Below are 16,166 nucleotides of genomic sequence, written 5' to 3' on the forward strand. Positions count from 1 at the left end.
ATTTTGTAACAAATCACATTTTGCTCGTTTTCTGAAAATGTGAATGGAACATATCATTTTATTTGAGGTTAAAATCAATTGAAAGAATACTAATATAACCATTTTGAAAGATTGCAAGCCTTTATTTTGGAGTAAAGGCAAAATTAGTTTCAAATCGTAGCCAATCGTACGACTGCTATGACGTCATTACGACTAGATATTAAATTCGCTTTTATTCTAATAAGGATGATAGCATAGTTACAGATTTGAACACGGGTATTCGTACAATGATTTAGAACATTACACAGTAAGATATTCCAAGTCTCAATATTAGCATCAAATTCTACTACATTTTATTCTGAAATCGGGTCGCAGACCATTCGTAAGGTGTGCGGTCTCCTTAAAAGTGTACCTTACCATTGAACTGCCCAGGTTAGACATAGAAGCAGGAGAAAACAAAATAAAAGGTGACAGAGGAGTTTATTATGGTGAAATCAGATTTAGAATGTAATAAGAGATATTAAGCTAGCATAATTAAGATGTATTCCTAATTATTTGTATGAAGAGATCAGTCAATTGATAATCCATTATAGAATTAGCTCTCACTTACTGCATTCTTTTCCTATCGCAGCCGAGATGGCAGCAAGAAGTCGGCCGGGGGTAAGGACAAGTCCCGTCACAACCGGAATGGGAGCGTCAACAGTAAGAAGGGCAAAGGTCAATCGGACATCACTCCCTGTCTCTCTCCGCGTTCCATGCAGCTTCTTATAGTAGCCCTCATTCTTATCATGCTCTTCTGGTGAGTAGTCTATCGTGTGAAAGGGCCCTTTCATACTTCGTCAATGTTCATGATTCACTGTATATTCATAGTACATGTAGCTCTCATTCGCGTGCTATTCTGGGAAGCACTCTCTCATGTGAATGGCCCCTTGTAATAGGATACAGGCCCCTTCATACATGGTCAAGGTTCACGATTTAACTGTATAACATCATAGTAGCTCTCATTCACATGCTCTTCTGGTAAGCATTCTCTTGTGTGAATGGCCCCTGTTATAGGATACAGGGTCTTTCCTACATGGTAAATATTCATGATGTACTGTTTGAAAGTGTAATGAATATTACAATTGTTATTAAATTTTGCCTTTTGAATATAAATAATATGTATGGGGACTAGGTCCAATAATTATTTATCCAGGTTCCTTTTTAGCTATTTGGATTAATCTGTGAGTTAGTTACTTAATGGAATCATTTGAATGTGGTTGATTGATGCGATAGTATTGTTATCATTAAAATAGTTATGGTCATCAACATCATCTGTGTCAGTGTCACGAACATCATTATTACCAATATCATCATCATGGCCATCAACATATTCCTTATCTTCATCATAATCATCATCATTATTACCATTATCATTCATCTCGTTTCAATTTTTTTTCTTTAGTTTTGCTGCGATTGCCACTCTCTACATTCTGGAGACGAATGATGATGCAGTCAGCATGCTGTAAGTTATATTTATTTAACCCTTTAGAAGATGGGGGAAAAGCCCACCCCCCTTCCTTCCATTTTAATGTTTTCAACCCTAATTTTTAAGTGATGTATATGACATTGCACAATCTTGTGAGACCAAATTTGAAGAATTATGACCTCACTTGATGTGATTTGATATGAGACAATGCTGTTTTTACAACGTATCCCATATTTTTATTAGTATTTTGTTTATATATACTTTGTGATGTATATTCCTATGCGATTGCTTTGATCGTTATACTTAAGTTTAATTTTAGATTAAGAACAATTTATTTGTTCTGGTACTTTGTTCTTTATGACTCATTGGCCCGTATTCTGAAGATTGCTGAAGTGAGTTTACTGATTTGAAATAATGATATAAAATTCTGGCACCTTATATTACATTGAGCTTCTTTTTGTTACCAGATCTTCTGCTCCATCAATGACCAACATGACCACCCTAGGTCCCAAGACATCCACAATCCGCACCACTACACCACAGACACAGAAAGGTATGCACAATTTCTTTTGTATAATAAGATCATGGAAGCATTGTGTAGCAGTTCTGACTCTCGCCCTGTAATTAGAGGGTCGTGTGTTCGAATCCCACCATGGCCTAGCGTCCTTTGTCGAGGCGTTCATCCACACTTTGCCACTCTCCACCCAGGTGCTAAAAGGATACCTGGTAGGATGGGGAAGCCTATGTAGTATACCTAGCAATTTAGTCGTGGAATGCTCCCCAAGGAGTGAAGAAAGTGCATACGTTGTGTGTGGGCATACTAGGATCAGATGAATGGGGTAATATGCGTTTAGAAACATGAAGTATTAAATGTAGATATTGTTATTATCATTGTATTCCAAGGTAAAATGCCATTTGGGGAATGTTTCATGAAACAAAAAGTCAGTGATTTTCACTGAATATTTTGCTCTCAGCATGCTTTTTAGAAATAAAATGCATGTTTGTTCAAAAAGATTTCTGGATATGAATGTACATCCATTAATTCATTGATTTCTTGACAATTTGGTGTGTTCTCCTTTGTTTACAAAGGACATTTTGCAAATTTCCTGTATAAAAAATTATGACACTGATGGATTTCCCTAGAGTTACGGTCATACTCTTTGTTAGACGGGGCCCGGGTCTACACCAGCTTTGTCGGTCTCACCCCCACATTGTCTAATGTGTCCACTGTGTGATTGTATGCATTTGATGCATAATCTTTCCTCAATCAAAGACCAAGTTAAATGTGGAGTATTTTTGTATTTGTCTTTCAGAACCTACTCCAGTTCCAGTGTATTGCTGCAACGTTAAGACCGATATGACTTCCATTCTACCCCCTCTCATAGCGAATATAGCAGCTCTCAACTCAACGTTCCATCCTCAGGGTAAGTAAGATCGACCCCTCTGTTCATTCTACACCCCTCTAATAGCTAACATAGTAACTCTGGGGAGCGTTGAATGAAAGGACTTGTCGGATATTTTATCCAGCAAGTCAGGTTTTATCTGACAGTTACCATAGTAATAGTGCTTCTCAGCCAACCAAATTCAAGGAAAGTTGTCAGATCTGACAACTTGTCAGACGGCAAATGTTGATGAAACGCTCCCAGGACTCATTTCACTTGCGAGGTAGAGTCAGGTTAACCCCCTTCCTCTCTCTCTCTCCATTCTTCCCCCTCAAATTACTGACATAGAAGCTCTAAACTCAACATTTCACCCAAAGAGTAGGGGTGTCTTTAGTGGCCACCGTACCTTTGTAGACCCTTTGTAGACCTTGTCTACAAAGGTCACCAATCTACAGATGTTATTTTTTCGTTTTCTCTTGGGTGGCCTCAATAGAAAGGTTTGACTTGATTAAACTGGAGCAAACACCACAATTAACACTTCATCCAAACACGGGGGTGTCTCAAAAAGCTGTTTGTAAGTTACGAGCGACTTATATGAATGACTGGTGACCCTTTCTTGTGCTTGATATATCCCTATGTAGCTGACTCGGCAGTTGAGGTCATGTTCCAGTCGGGCAACACTTTACAAACAGCTTTATGAAACACCCACTGCGACACATCCAATGACTTACCCCTTCCCTTCTTATCATCCCACCTGTAGCTTCGCCCACTCTGCCCCCTCAGGGTGTGCCCCTCAGTTCTACCACCACCACCACCATCCAGCCTGGGACCGACAGAGAACCCGCACCCCCTGCGGTGGACGTACCCGACGCCATGCCTCAGAACGGAAGCTCCGGGGGGATAGGCTCCGTCAACATGCAGAATAGGAAGAGAAGGTCGACGCTACGTCGGAAGAAGAGGATGACGAGCATGGGTGAGGATAAGAACCAGTGGGGGATATAGCCAGGTTGAACACAATACCATTTTAGCGGCCATATTATTTTTGCACCATACTCGGCCTCTTAAAGCTATTGTGTCTAATCCGGCTAGATCCACGCCTGATAAGAATATTACTATGTCCAAGCAATTATTTTGAGTAAATTTGTTCAGTTATTATCCTTTAGAATGCCAATGATTGTTATCAGCCAGAGCCAAATTGTTTAAAGGAGTGGATGTATTTTTACCTCCGCCTTCCTAGATGATTGCCTGGGGCATTACGTTTCGGGGTTGTCTGTCTCGTTTTCAATTTTTTTTGCTTTTATTTAAACCAAATAGAGGAAAATATTGTTATTTCCAGTCAATACTGTCAGGAAACGTGTACGCCTGGGCCCCGTCTTTCAAAGAGTTACGATCAATCGCAACTATGGACGGCCAGCAACGTCAACATGTATTATGCATGTTTGTTCGAAATATTTTCTAACTATGATGTAAATTGCATTCATTGTTTTCTAGAAAATTCACTATGCTTCTCTTTGTTTACAAAGGACATTGTGCAAATTTCCTCTCAAAAAAATTATGACACTGATGGATTTCCAAAGAGTTACGATTGATCCAATCAATCGTAACTCTTTGTAAGATGGGGCCATGATGTATATTGTTTTATGTAATCAGTAGGGTGAAATCCCCCTTTAATTTTTTTCCCATTTTAGTGTTTATATTGTTAATTTTCTGATTGTCTTTCAGGAGTTGAGGTGAATTTCATCCAAGTTGACCGAGAAAAGACAATCTGCCCAGAACACTGTACGTCAGAGACAAACTGTGGAGAAACCTGCATTTCTACTGCGTAAGTGTTTATAATGATGACGATTATGATGATGGGGATGATGATGGTGGTGGTGGTGGTGGTGATGATGATGATGATGATGATGACTGTGATGATGATGGTGATGATGATGAGATGATGGTATGATGATGATGATGATTATTATGATTTTGATGGTGGTGATGATGATGATGATGATGATGATGGTGATGGTGATGATGATGATGATGATGATGATGATGATGAAGATGAAGATGAAGATGAAGATGAAGATGAAGATGATGGTAATGATGGTGATGATGATGGTGATGATGATGAAGATGATGGTAATGATGGTGACTAATATGGCAATGATGTTAACATGGTGGCTCAGTGGTAGAGTGATCACTTCACTGTTGTTGATGGTGATGATGATGGTAATGATGGTAATGATGGTGATGATGATGATGATTATGTAGATGATGTTGATGATGATGGTAATGATTATGTAGACGATGGTTATGATGATGGTAATGATGGTGATGATGATGGTGATGATTATGTATATGATGTTGATGATGGTGGTGATGATGATGATGATGATGGTGATGATGATGGTGATGATGATGAAGATGATGGTAATGATTATGTATATGATGTTGATGATGGTGGTGATGATGATGATGATGATGGTGATGATGATGGTGATGATGATGGTAATGATTATGTATATGATGATGATGGTGGTGATGATGATGATGATGGTGATGATGATGATGATGATGATGAAGATGATGGTAATGATTATGTATAAGATGTTGATGATGGTGGTGATGATGATGATGATGATGGTGATGATGATGGTGATGATGATGAAGATGATGGTAATGATTATGTATATGATGATGATGATGGTGATGATGGTAATGATGGTGATGATGACGATGGTGATGATGATGGTGATGATGGTGATGATGATGATGATGATGATGGTGATAGTGATGATGATAATTATGATTTTGATGATGGTGATGATGATGATGGTGTTGATGATGATGGTGTTGATGATGGTGATGATGGTGATGTTGGTCATGGTTGTGGTGGTGGTGGTATTGATGGTAGTGGTAATGAGCGTTTATTATCATAATGATAATCTGCCCAAAAGTTACAATAGGGGAAAACAGCATTAGGAAGAATTCAAAGAAGAACAATGAGTTAATTTACCTTACCAAATTCAGTTCTGAAGTCAAACAGAGATATCTTTGAACCCAAGAATTTGAACTTAGACAGTCACAACTGCTTATCTTCATGATTAACATCTAAGTCTTTCCCATTATTAGATTGTTGAACAGGTTCGATTCCCTCTGGCTCTACAGATTTCTCTGATTTTCAGATCGAATATGCAATCTTATTTAAAATAAATGATAAACACATTTATTATGCGCCATCTATGTAGTAAACTATTCCAAGGCGCAGAGGGATGGGGGGGGGGGAATTACAGAAAGAATTGTTTACTTTGTGCAATCCAGAAATTGTAAAGACTATCAAACTTCCCCAACAAGCCTATAACATTTTGTTGTTAGATGTGTTTATCAGTGTTTTCATTCACTCATATTTCTCTTTAGAAATGGGAACTTCACCTATGAAGTAGCCGTACCAGCCCATTTGCCAGTAAGGTTCCTGGAGCTGTATTTGAAGTGAGTAGAGAATCTTAATTCCTGCATTTTAATCCTTGTGCACCCTCTTGTGATGTCATGGCTGTGCTAAAATTCCGAGATATTGGTTTTGATTTGATTGATTCGATTTATTGCTGATAAAAGGCCTATTCAGCTACTTGGCTTGTTCACAAAGAGGCAGTGCAAAAGAAAAAAACAAACACTGTGATTGTTTTTTTTTTCCTAGTAGGCCGACAGGTTATGAATCTACAATAGTTGCAGAGCCGCCAAGTAGTACGGATTTTCCATATTTAGTACTGAAAAATGAGAAGAATACTGATGGTTTCATGCAAAATAAAATGCTAATTAAGTTTCAGTCTGGTGTGTTGTGTAATGGTATTTCTTTGAAATTACTGATTACCTCACCAAATACTGATTTTCAGCTTCAAAAATACTGAAATGTTCTTGTTCAGGTTGGCGGCTCCGAGTTCTATCCTATATTCGGTTCCTATCTTATATATATGTTAAAAAAATGAAGAGTGAAATATTACATGAGGATGGATAATGATCTTGTCTTTAGAGGGCGCTTGAGTTTGAGGTGGCTGGTCAGAGGGGAAGGGGGTGACCAAAGAAGACATGGAAGAAGCAAGTGATGGAGGAGATTACGAGGGTTGGATTGAGGGAGGGTGGTCAGAGTGGAGGGGGTGACCGAACAAGACATGGAAGAAGCAAGTTGTGGAGGAGAGTAAGTGGGTTGGGATGAGGGAGGAGGATACACCGAATAGTTTAAAGCAGAGGGAGGGGGTGAGGGTCATCTCTGTGAGTGTGAGGTGAATCCGTCCACGCTTGTAATCAGGGACTAAACAGGATTTAGAACCTGGATGTGACTGACTAGCATCATTTTACTTGGATTGTTTTTATTCCCAGTACGAGTGAAGAATCTGTGATGGTTCTCTGTTCCTGGACCGGTTCTTCTCTCTGCTCAGAGCCGATTGAATCATTGGAAACTTCACAACCATTCAAACACACAATTGTAAGTGTGCATCCATCCATAAAGCATATTTGAGTATTTGATTATCATCTGCTGTAGTACAATAGTCAATGGCATCTATGGAAAGCCGCCAGTGTCATATTTTTGTGATTAAATCAATCATTCAAGTATATTGAAATTAATGTTATCTATGAAAATCCAGAACTATCACAATTCTTTTGTGATTGAATCAGATCAATCTAATCTATAGAATGTTGGCACTATCATTATTTTTTGTATTGAATCAAATTAATATTTATGGAAAGCCAGTAATGTCATAATACTTTGTGATTGAATCAAAGCTATGTTATGTATAGAATGTTGGCACTATCATCAGTTGTTGTGAATGAATCAAATTAGTATTTATGGAAAACAATTAATGTCATAATACTTTGGCGATTGAAACAAACAAGGAAACCACCATGGTCACAAATCTTATCAATCTGATATAGATGTACATGTACAGTGGAAGCGCCGTGGTGAAGCGGTTCTGACTCTCGCCTTCTAATCAGAGGGTCGTGTGTTCGAATCCCACCATGGCATAGCGTCCTTTGGCAAGGTGTCAATCCACACTTTGCCACTCTCACCCAGGTGCTAATTGGGTACCGGTAGGAAAAAAACGTCACTGTGGTTGGTTTAGCAAGTGTGCGCCTAACAGGCTGCTTGAAATAATATGAGTCCAGTGACCGGGTAATGATAATTGTGAAGCGCTTTGAGCAGTCGTAGATTAATAAAAAGTGCTATATAGATGCCAATTATTATTAGTAGTAGTATTACATGTATGGAGAGCCAGCACTGTCAATATTTCTTATGACACCTAACTCCGCAACCGTAAGTCACTTTTCAACCAAACTTGGATGGTAGATGGACTTAGGGGGCCTGCATGTTATGCTGCAGTCAGAGGTCATGTGGTAAAGTCAAAGGTCATTTTCAGGTCAACGTTGAAGTTTACATGCAAGACTCTCTTTCTCCGCAACCGTAAGTCACATTTCAACCACACTTGGATGGTAGATGGGCTTGGGGGACCTGCATGCTAGTGTCATTGTCGCCATGATAATTGTATTTATTTGTCAAATTTCTGTGTGAGCTCTATATATCGCAATGACGTGGTGGGTTCGGAGATACATGTGCTCGGCTGCGCGACCCGCCGAGCATCTCTAGTTCTTGATTTGGTCTAATGATGTTTGTTTATATTTTCAGGGTTTTGCTCACTTGTGGCAGCTACCTGTTGGTGCCTATCAGAACAGTGCCTATGTTTTTAGGATCATGCCTGCTACCGATCAGGTTAGTATCATATTTATTTATTTTATTTATTATTTATTTGGCACTTAAAAATACAATATCAGTATCATTACATAAAATTACAGAGAATATCATAAATGCAATATTTGGTAGCAGTCCTCCCAGTGCATCAGTTAGCAGCCAGGAAAGAGGAGAGCAGACGTAATCACTTTGACCTGTTGGTTCCTCTCCCCAACCAACCAATGCACTGGGAACACTGGTAAAGACATAGCACGAAGATACATTAATTAACAATCATAAATAGGAAAAAAGTGATAAAAATAAAGGCAGAAACAAATCTGATGACTAATCGAAGAAAATAGATTCTCAAGATAGAGAATCGTAAATTAGAGAAAAAAAATTAGAAAATAATCTTTTAATGTGATAACATGCAAGGAAATACTATACTGAACTTAGATAAGTAGTGGTTTGGGAATTGGATGAAAATAATAGAATTGGAAAATGAGTTGGAATGATTACTAAATTGAATATGATTTTACTAAATGAAGATTTCATATATGTAACCTACCACCCTGAAACCAACAATAAGTCCAAAATGAATTTTTAGATTTTAATTGAGCTTGAAAAAGCACATCCTAGTCTTTAAAAAATGATTTATAACTTGTGAAAATTGGTCAACATTAACCACCTCATTCTACTTGATTAAATGTAGAATTAAATCAGTAAGAGAGGTGAAGAATAAGGAGGGAAAGAGGGTTTAATTTTGAAGGTTCACTCAAGAATGAGCTGTGCACACTGCCAAAAATCTCAGCGATACTTCCAAGAGGTCTAGAAAATCATGGTGTTAAATAAACTCTTATAATGTAATTATTTCAAATATATAGGTGTGAAGAAGAAGTACTGTTAAAGATAAACTCATTTCCTCATCAAAACACCCGATCAAAATGAATTTTCATGGAAAGTTGCAAAATTTATCCAATAAAACACATTTTGATTTCATTTCCTCAACATCATAATTGCATTAGGACATACACATTCATATAATTTAGTAATGAATTGTATTATATTTAGATATATGAGGGAGGATTTTCTGGTTTATTTTCATTTGGTCCTATGCCAATTCACCCACTCACCATTTCGTCTAATAATCAGTTGGTCCAATAACCATTTAGTCCATATACCATTTGATCTAATTAGACAAGTGTTACTTGGGCAAAATGAATGAAAATAAAATGAATATGAGACCAACTGGTTATGAAACGAAATGGTCATAGACGAACTGGTGATTAGACGAAGTGATGATTGGACCAAATGGTTATTGAAACAATTGGTTGTTCGACGAAATGTTGATGGATGGAATGGCATTAGATTAAATGAAGGTAGAACATGTGGTGAGTGGACGAATTGGCAATTTACCGATTTACAAAAAATGTACCAACCTGAAGATAGGCTTGTAACATTCTTTTATTCTGCAAACACATTTGTTTTATTTTGGAAATTAATTGTATCATATTTAGATGTATGAGGGGGGATTTACCAAAGCTAAAGACATTTTTTCTTGTTTTTTACTCTGCAAATTTCAGGCCTTATTTATTCTTATTTTAATTGCTTCATATGAATCCTTTAATACAGGATCCAAACACAGTCTGCAGACTGGAGAATGAATATGTTGGAGATGATTACCTAGAATACTGGTTCCGTTTCACAAGGGATCTGTCGCTGTGCCCTTCATAGATCAGCTCGACAACATCAGATTCAATCAACCATTTGCATGTGAAAATTTTAAAATGGAATATCACATTATTGATAATTTAAAGCAATATAGGCGTCAGCGTTCATTGGACAGGGATGCCTTATCAGACTAAAGTCTGCATCAGAGTTTTCTTCATATTTTTGGCTGTGGGAAAATATCTTTTCATGGAGAAAAGGGGTAATTCTTAATGATTTGCAGACTTTTTTTTCTTCAAATTATCAAGCCTAAGTGGTATTTCTTATGGGGAATGGATTTTTATTTGCTGACCCCTGATTTTGTGAAAAGCACTGGAAACACCTGTAATATAGATTTCTGAGGGGGGAGAGCAAACTTGATGTACCAGCGAGAAGTCCTTTGTCTAAGCTTGGCTTAGCCTCTGGCAAACATCACGTTAGAATTGTGAGATAATGAGTTTTTTATCATAAGGCAATTTCCAGTGACATTACATATTACAGGGGGCCGTTTCATGTAGCTGTTTGTAAGTTAAGAGTGACTTTAAGAACGACTTGTGATCCTTTCTTGTGGTAAATGATATTCACCATTAAATTTTCATTGATAATTATTCAGCGAGAAAGAAAGGTTCACCAATCGTTCTTAAAGACGCTCGTAACTTGCAAACAGTTTTATGAAAAACCCACCAAGCTGCGCATAAGTTAAGAGCGACTCTAAGAACGACTGGTGATCCTTCCTTATGGTAAATGGTATATTCATTGGCGATGATTTAGCTCGTAAGAAAGGTTCACCAATCGTTCTTAAAGACGCTCGTAACTGACAAACAGCTTTATGAAACACCCACCCGGTCATAAATCTCTATCACACTTGTGCGTGATTGGCATCTTAATGGTTTCACATTCCCCATACAAACTGATGTACATGCTAAGTAAATACCTTGTGACCTTTGTCCCTGGACCCGCCTCATTTCAAGTTTGGTGCTGCTCTGCCGGTGTAAAAGTTGGCCCAACGCCAACACCAAAAGGTTAACACCGAACTTGAAATCACCCTGAGGCTACGGTCAAGGAATGTCTTGGCGAAAAAGCTTGTTAGTTGTGTCCTCAAGAGCTTTCAAATACATAATTCTGGTTTCACTAATTGCAATCCTCTCCTCCCACCCCACCCCACTCTCCCTCCCCCCCCCCCAATCAAGGCAAGCGACCTACAGAGGGATGGTCAGTCTGCCATAAAAAAAAATTCATACAAATATTCATGGAAGAATATATTTTTACACAAACAGGTCAATAAGCAAATTGATGATATTTTGCATTTATGATGAAATTCTGATCGCCTATGTAAATATGTATATAAATATTATGCATACCATATTCAAATACTTGGTGAATATTTTTAGACACAATTATTAGAACTCTCTCAATGCAGTACTTATGTATTTGATTCTTCAGGATTTTATTATAGAATAAATAATTTTACAAATATGTATTTTCATGAAAAAAAGAAAGCTATATCTCTTTTTGGTGTTTGTGGTCAATGACAATCTTGAATTAGTTTGGGTTGATTATAGGGCCAGAATGATAGGATAATACATGTATGTATTTGAAAACAAATGAATACTCTTTGATTTGGTAAAGCAAATTATTTCACCATTTTGTCATCATGCACAATACCATATTCAGCAGTGTCAGATTTTGCTATTCTGAATAGTTATCTCATATATACATATATAGTCCGGTTGAAAAAACATGCATATACAGGGATATTTCTTTTGAAAGATACAAGAAGAGAACACCAGGGCCCCGTCTTACAAAGAGTTACGATTGATCCAATCAATCGTACTTCTATGGAAATCCATTAGTGTCATCTTTTTTTCTACAGGAAATTTGCAAAATGTCCTTTGTAAACAAAGGAAAACACACCAAATTGTCAAGAAATCAATGACTTTATGGATATACATTCATATCTAGAACAAACATGCATTTCATAGGTTGACTTTGCTGGCTTTCCATAGTTGCGATTGATCGGATCAATCGCAACTCTTTGTAAGACGGGCCCCACAATTACTTGATCGTTATACTTTTATGTACAAGTGCCTGGTGTAGCTATCCCGTACATTTGAGGCAGCACTGCATGAAGTTCAAAGTATATTCCTCGATTTATCTTATCCATAATTTCTTTTAGTTTTGTAGGCTCTCCTAGGGAGGTCATTCCACTGGATGATTACTTAAATATTGCATATTCATGACTCAAAACAATTCCATTTATCATAACAGTACTAATGTTATTGGCATGTCAAGTACTTAATTGTGTTTTGTACTACCGGGTCCTATCATACAAAGAGTTGTGATTGATCCAATCAACCTCAAATATTTGAAAATCCGTCAATGTCATAATTTTTCCTACAGGAGATTTGCACAAATTCTTTGTAAACAAAGAGGAAGCCCACTAAATTGTCAAGACAATGATGAATGTATGAATATACATTATAATCTAGAAAACATTTTAAACAATCATGCATTGTTTATGTTGGCATTGCTTGATTTTCATAGTTGTGGTTGATGGGGTCAATTTGCAAATCTTTGGAAGATGAGGCCCTGGTTTCAATTAACATATGATGGAAATAGGGGAATGGAGAAATCATCTCATATGTCAGGACATGAAACTCATCTTCTCTAAGAAAAGAAGAGATGTTCTGAAGATTATATGGAGCTTGAGAATTAAACACATTCCACTTCAAATAAATGTCTTTCAATTCGTACAAATTATCAAATTTTTAAATTAAAAGTATATGGCCAATTCTGTCAATTTTCTAGAATTTCTAAGTTTTATGAGAATCAAATTAATTTGGATCCTGTCAGTGTTTTCTCAATATTTTCAGTCAAATAAACAAGACAAAAAAAGGGAAAAAGAAAACAAAAATCTTGTTAATCCAGAAGAAATTTGTCACTTTCATATTTCTAAAATTGGAAGTGAAATTTAGATATGGCAACAAGAAAATTTTTTGACGCTCAAATTGGCAAAATATGTGTACTTATAGAATGTGTGATTTTTATACTGTTTTTAATGATTACACGGATGAATATTTTATCATAAATTTTAATGTATATATTGAATATTTTGCTACACCTTTATATACACTCATTATAGCCGCAGGAGTGAATAGTTTGTACCGGTTACCACATGTGCATTTAGTTTCATGCTATATCCATTATACAATGACAGAAAGTGATATATTTTGTGGATGTATATTGTACTTGTAAGTTTGGATATATTTCATTGACTCTATGAAAATTCAGATATGTTCTATCTTTTATTTCCAAGTATCTTTTCACTTGTACGACCATGATTAACGAAAGTGAAATTTGAACCCAGCAATGAGATAATACTTGAAGAATAATGAATAATAGAAATGAATAAAAATATTGTGAATAAAACAAATAATGCACAGCTGTACATTTGTGATGTTAGTGGCATTACAGCTAAATCTTATGCTTGCACAAGGTAATACAAAAGTACCTGCTGCAAGCGCATTTTCACAATAAATACCATTGTAAAAAATGCCACTGACATACACACTTTGAAAATTATGTCATCAAAGACACTTTACAGTACCATGAAAAATCTTGTCCCAAAACTTCATAACTAATCTATTTTTCGAAGGATGATTATGTTCAAGACAGGAACTTCAATCACATTCTGAAATTGAAATACAAAATATTACATATGTATATTTCTTGCAAAGCAACACATAATTTTGAATGAAGCACAATATTTTGTATGTAGTCCAATTTCATTTCACATGTTTATCAAATTTGTATGTATGTACTATCCTCACTCTTCATATATGTAAATAAGAAAATAGATAACAAAGTGATTTTTTTTCTAGATTGATGAAATCGTGAATTATATTATTAGAAATTGTCTGGTAGAAATATCTTAAAGACTTTAAAATTGAAATAAAATCAGTACTGAGTAATCATGTGGATGAAAAAAGATTGATTAGTTGACAAATAATTTAGAAATTGTAAAGCAACAAGCATAGGCTTGTGCATGTAGTGTCTTTATAAAGGGGTATACCAGACTTGAAAATAAAATGATTTAATAGATAGAGTAAAATTAGATTAACAAAAACACTGGAAATTTCATTAAAAATGGATGGAAAAACAAAGTTATGACATTTTAAAATTATGATAGCATGCATTTAATGTTTTCACAAAATATTACAAAATTTGATAATTGAATATCTTATTTTAATCAGAATATGACAAAACTCTTAGCTTTATGCCTATTTAATTTTTCTCTATTTATTAATTTATTATAATGTTCAGCCTGGAATACCGCTACCTACATGTACATGTATAAGATGGGATATTCTGAGGTGAATAACTGTAATTGTTATGATTTGATTAATTAAGCTAGATGTGACTGTTTTCTTAATTATGTTGTAAATGTATTGCTGAAAAAAGAGATTTGTTAGAAGTATTCAACCTTAGTAGAAATTTATTTGCAAATGCTCGCAAGACTTTCAATTGCATGTACATGTAGTCCTAAAATTGGCTTGCAAGTAGTTGCAAGTCTCTTATTATTCTAGTACTGCCGTAGAATAGATTTTTTGCTATAGTTTTTGCATAGTATCGGATGGGCACACTTGTACGAGGGGCAAATTCAGATTTAAGTCAATTTGAATACAAGAAAATGAATTTGGTGCAAGTTTGGAATAAAGTCCAAATCAGTTGTAAATTTGAGACACTTGAAGTGTTGTCAATATTAGAAATAAGTTACACCTGCTTTCATTAAAAGATTTTTTGATGTGATAGCTGAAATGTGTCGTAATGTGTGGTTTTTTGCGGTTATTTAGAGATGTATTTTGATTTTATAGATGCATGTATTTTTTACTCTGCGTGGTCATGGTGGTTGTGATGATGTGATAGCTGAAATGTGTCGTAATGTGTGGTTTTTTGTGGTTATTTAGAGATGTATTTTGATTTTATAGATGCATGTATTTTTTACTCTGCGTGGTCATGGTGGTGATGATGATGATGTGATAGCTGAAATGTGTGGTTTTTTGCGGTTATTTAGAGATGTATTTTGATTTTATAGATGCATGTATTTTTTACTCTGCGTGGTCATGGTGGTGATGATGATGATGGTTGTGATGTGATAGCTGAAATGTGTTGTAATTTTTTTTTATTTTTGTGGTTATTTAGAGATGTATTTTGATTTTATAGATGCATGTATTTTTTACTCTGCGTGGTCATGGTGGTTGTGATGATGTGATAGCTGAAATGTGTGGTTTTTTGTGGTTATTTAGAGATGTATTTTGATTTTATAGATGCATGTATTTTTTACTCTGCGTGGTCATGGTGGTGATGATGTGATAGCTGAAATGTGTCGTAATGTGTGTTTTTTTGTGGTTATTTAGAGATGTATTTTGATTTTATAGATGCATATATTTTTTACTCTGCGTGGTGATGGTGGTGATGATGGTTGTGGGGATGATGGTGATGATGATCAGTGACGACGATGGTTACGTTGATAGTGATGATAGTCTGGATGATGGTGTGATGTTTAAAATTATAAATTTTGGATAATGGTATTGATATCATGATTGGTCATGACAATCGTGAATTCTCAGTGGTTAACTCCACTATGGAAAATCATTTCATAGTTAGGGTGAAACATGCAAATATTAGAACTCCAAATGCTTTTATTAATTTACCCCCTCTGTATCTCTGTTTTTCTATCTCTCTCTATCTCATGTCTGTCTTCGTCTCTCTTTCTCTCCCATTGGTATCTACCTCAGTAGCTTTTACCTGTTATTGGAAATTTGCTATTTTAACAATTTTTATGAAATGGCCTCAGTTTGGTGCTATGCTGATGTAAAACTTGACTTAACATCCACTGGCATAAATCCAAGTGGTGAGCCTA

At 36.0% G+C, this 16,166-nt stretch overlaps 1 protein-coding gene across 4 annotated transcripts in view; it reads left to right on the forward strand.

The window, feature by feature from the left end:
- The window catches only part of LOC129267546 (myelin regulatory factor-like), a 40,803-nt gene extending 25,742 nt beyond the window's left edge, over positions 1-15,061 (forward strand). For 2 of the 4 annotated variants that reach the window (XR_010294680.1, XR_010294681.1), the window contains 11 exons: positions 611-778; positions 1,424-1,483; positions 1,915-2,000; positions 2,761-2,871; positions 3,590-3,802; positions 4,552-4,651; positions 6,235-6,306; positions 7,192-7,297; positions 8,495-8,578; positions 10,169-11,866; positions 12,286-13,118. Coding sequence is in view for 2 of the 4 variants with exons in the window: in XM_064104909.1 (XP_063960979.1) it covers positions 611-778; positions 1,424-1,483; positions 1,915-2,000; positions 2,761-2,871; positions 3,590-3,802; positions 4,552-4,651; positions 6,235-6,306; positions 7,192-7,297; positions 8,495-8,578; positions 10,169-10,270 (1,102 nt within the window). In the remaining 2 variants the exon portion in view is untranslated. Of the gene's footprint in view, positions 1-610; positions 779-1,423; positions 1,484-1,914; positions 2,001-2,760; positions 2,872-3,589; positions 3,803-4,551; positions 4,652-6,234; positions 6,307-7,191; positions 7,298-8,494; positions 8,579-10,168 lie in introns of all 4 variants that reach the window. The other 2 variants (XM_064104909.1, XM_064104910.1) reach the window with 1 other exon arrangement.
- The last annotated feature ends 1,105 nt before the right edge of the window (positions 15,062-16,166 follow it).

This window comes from Lytechinus pictus, chromosome 9, assembly GCF_037042905.1.
Source record: "Lytechinus pictus isolate F3 Inbred chromosome 9, Lp3.0, whole genome shotgun sequence".
Lineage (NCBI taxonomy): Eukaryota > Metazoa > Echinodermata > Echinoidea > Temnopleuroida > Toxopneustidae > Lytechinus > Lytechinus pictus.